This window comes from Penicillium angulare, assembly GCF_028827245.1.
Source record: "Penicillium angulare strain IBT 27051 chromosome Unknown utg000003l_segment0_segment0, whole genome shotgun sequence".
Taxonomy (NCBI): Eukaryota; Fungi; Ascomycota; class Eurotiomycetes; order Eurotiales; family Aspergillaceae; genus Penicillium; species Penicillium angulare.
Window position 1 is genome coordinate 4,705,876 of NW_026623162.1, and position 3,893 is coordinate 4,709,768.

Below are 3,893 nucleotides of genomic sequence, written 5' to 3' on the forward strand. Positions count from 1 at the left end.
CTTAAAGTCTGAGATATATATTTCGTATGGCTTAATGTTGAGGAATTTTACAACCCAATAAACAGGGCAGAACTGTGTTTATTAGGCAAACGAGTTGAACGAGGATAAATATTCGTACTTTCTAATTAGAATTTCGATGTGAACAGACCACATGCAAGAATTAGAATAATATATCTCCAGGTCCAGGATTTGGAAAACCCGACAGGGGGTTCAACTGAAGTTGCCGAGTTGAACCCCAAAAGCTGCCATGATTGGTCAGACTGCCTACAAGTGGACTATTTCACCGCCTTTTCCAATCCAGCCTTCTTGGAAGATCTTATACGCTGGGTGCCCCTTGTCTCACATGAGTAACAGACGCGGTGTGTTTTACCTCATCAGTCCCTGCCACTCGCCGCGCTCGACAGGATGATTCTGATTGCTTAAACATGACAGGCCGACGGACTATCCTAAGCCGATCTTCAGCACTGGAGCCGCGCCAATCAGTCGCCACCGGCATAAGATGCGAGGGTACAAGACGAGGCAGGAGATTGACATCAGCCCACCACAAAACTTTGTTGGATCTGTGCATGTCAAAAAAGTCCGGTGAGATGCTCGCGAATCACAGAAAGCGCTTTTGGAAGCATATTTCAGCCCTCCTTCTCCAGAAAACTGGTCGACTCTACTCATGGCAATCCTGCCGTCGCCAAGCCACGAAGTGGGAATCCCAGCAAAGCCATGCTCAAAACCTACCTCGTGACACTGCTGCTGCGCCAGGGATCCGATTTGAAGCTCCCGGGCCTCCAGCGCCTCATGGCTCAATAACTCTGCCTCCTATCTCTCACCTGAATCTCGGTGTCTTTTGGCCTGCCCGGGAACCCCCTCTTGAAGACTCGAGCGATGATGAAATGCTTCCCGCGGTCAATCTGCCTCCCGTACGCACTCGAAGTCATCAGGCATCAACTCTTGAAACTTCCCACAGCGACCTGAACTCACCAGTCTTGACTGCTATGCAAAATTTTGAGGTGCAGCTTCGAGTGCTCACTTCCACACTCGCCGACCAAAATATACATGTCCTTGCCATTGAAAATGCGTTTCAAAATTTAAAACTCGAAATATCGAACTCGTCAGTGACACACAATCAAGGGCCTTGAACGACAAACAAGCGATGATTGGGAAATACCGCCGAGGGTAAAAGCTCAGAACAGACGAAGCGTCACCTCTTTAGAAGATTCATTTACATTCCTACCTGTAGCTCAGCAGTGGTCCATATTGTGTTCTGCGAAGTTGCTGTGAACATCTTACAAGAGCTGTACCTACTCTGTTATTCACTGATTGAGTCGTGAATTTCAAATCGAGCTGATATCCCTATACTCGTTCAAATTGACACACCTGCAAATCCTGCCCCTCAAGCTAAAAGAACTTAACGCAAGCAATGAGAATGAGTCTGTTAGCTAGCGCAACTCCCACTGTGCATTGTTGTCATGAGTGGTCACAACACAGACGAATTGAGAGGCTTTTCAAACCCCAAAATGGAGTCGCTTTATCAAATTACTGGATCCTAATTTCGTATTAAGGATTTAGAAATATGCGCCTTAATGTATGTTCTGCGTATCAGAATTCAACTACAAATACTTACGGAATATTTGTATCAAATGACGTTTGAGTCAAATTCTGACTGAACAAGTGCTTGAATCCCCGGAAGGGAGACGAATTTTGTAACTAGCAACCATTGTATGTTACTGTTGGTGTGGGCTTAGCGCGATGAGTGAATTGTTGATGAGTGTTTATGGGTAGTGGCGACAATGCCAGCATTTGAGATACGATTTCTCACTCGTTTATATTCATGCTTCTGCTTATTATGTACTATAGAAACCAGCTAGGCCGCCACTAAATCCCGTCTCGCATATAATACTTAATTGCAGGACTCCCATTCCAGTGACAGCATCACGCTATATACGAGATGAAAGGCATGAGACACTTAAGGGGTGATGTCCCTGGGGCCTTCATGCGATGACTCGGATGTATTATCAATCAGCACAGCCGAATCGCTACAGTACCCACAATCGGAACAAAAGGGAGGTATATAAGAACTTATTCTTACAAGTTATCGCCGCACCAATGTCTAGTGACTGTGATCAGTAGACACGGCAACTGTGAATTTGCACATCGTGGGCTTATTTCATTTGTCGAGGGATAGAAATCTGGTTTGATGCGAGTTATACTTGTCCTTGGGCTATAGATTGCTCTGTGCATCGACCTTGGCAATCGCAGCCTGGCCTTCAATAAGTGTTCCGCTACTGCATAACGCATTGACAGTTCGTACTCGGCGAATTGAAAGGGCGTATAGGCACCGCCATTATCCTAACTTAGAGATGATAATGGCCTGGCTTTGGTGTCAGCTTGATGCAACTTTCAAACAATCGAGTTCGTCTTGAGTCACTGGAGATGGGCTGCAGTCGTCATGCGCAGTATCTGCATTGTCAGCATAATATCACATCACTCTGACTGAGAGGACTTTCACCTCGGAAAGCCTCCCGCTTGTATCCTGAAAAGGTATCTGAACAGACACTTGAAAGTCAGTAACGCCAACAATGTAGTGGTCAGGGGCCTCGCTTCAAAGCAGCGACGATGAATTTATCCAAGAGAACAACTGTAGCAGGAATTTTCACTCTCAATTACATCAGGACGTCGTCCTCGCTGCATGTGAAGCTACCTATCAAGCCAGAAATTGTCTCCGGGTGCTCCCTTGCTATCCCATAGCATGAGAGACAGAGCCCTTCATTGTCTCGAGCGTGAACCTAGATTATTACTCGCACCTTTTCGAACGGTGATCCCCAATGGTGTTCAACCTGGTCTGTCTTAAAGTCTTCGGGTAGTTCCTTGCGCATGCCAAGTAGAATGGGATGGCAACGGATTAAACTTGTGGGGATAAGTTCCTCGGTTTGATTAGGCCCATCCTCGTTACGATGATGCATGTACTCAATGCGAATGTTTGGTTCATTCCTTGAGCGCCCTCGAGCCGGGGGTGCCCCCCAAGGCGACGGGCAAGATTCGCCGGTCACTCTCGACTTGTCCTCATCTCTCATGCTCCTACGCGGAGGATCTATTGCCCGTCAAGCAGGCACATTGGCGCACTGTTCCTCAGCCTCCTACTCATCAAGGTACCCGAAGCCAAGTCGCATATCACCTTTTCAGCCTGTCCTGTAGCCATCCTCACTGTTCTGCCCAAGCGATTGAGCTCATTGGGAAGTTGCAGACTGAGCCTAAGCATTCTATCATTCTGAAGATGCCCTTGGACCTACTCTCTATTCCCGGTTCCGTCGTCTTCTTGTAGCCGACTACTCGAAGGGATGTCGGGGCTCCACTCCAACTTCTCGGTACGATATCAACGACTTATGACGTGAAGACGTCCGTATCGATCCTAGCCGTGTGCAAGCAGATGATCGAGAAAGGGCCTTAGTCTTCCGCTCGCTGAGCCATCGCTGTCAAGGTCGCATTATCCCCAGGATTTAAACATTGATAACCAAGAATCTTTCAGAGGCACAAGAGGAAATTGCGTTGCTGATTCCGAAGTGGAGCATTCATTGTTGAGAGCTTGATAGGTGATGTGAAGTGTCTGAATTAACTTGGCTGCATGGCTGAGGCCAAAGGCGACTGTTGTTTAATTACCAACCACCAGTATGGGAAGGGGAGTGGTCGACAAATCCGAAGCTGAAGCGCGAATGCTCTTGAATTCTATGGGCTGCACAAATTGATGATGGCTGGATACTAGATGTAATGGTATGCAGAGGTATGACGGGACCGCGGGAATGTGGGCGTCTTGCCCGTCGCCTATGGGGGGCACCCCCGGCAATTGGAAATTGCCTCGTCGACCCCCATAAAGGGGGTCTCTGGGGGACCCCGCCCCCCGGCTC

At 47.9% G+C, this 3,893-nt stretch overlaps 1 protein-coding gene across 1 annotated transcript; it reads left to right on the forward strand.

Moving 5' to 3' along the window:
* Positions 1-425: 425 nt before the first annotated feature.
* N7478_003815 (uncharacterized protein) lies at positions 426-1,130 on the forward strand (the record flags this gene model as incomplete). Its single annotated transcript, XM_056920029.1, has 1 exon — positions 426-1,130. One exon carries the CDS (start codon positions 426-428, stop codon positions 1,128-1,130), a length of 705 nt encoding a protein of 234 aa, XP_056783187.1.
* Positions 1,131-3,893: the final 2,763 nt, after the last annotated feature.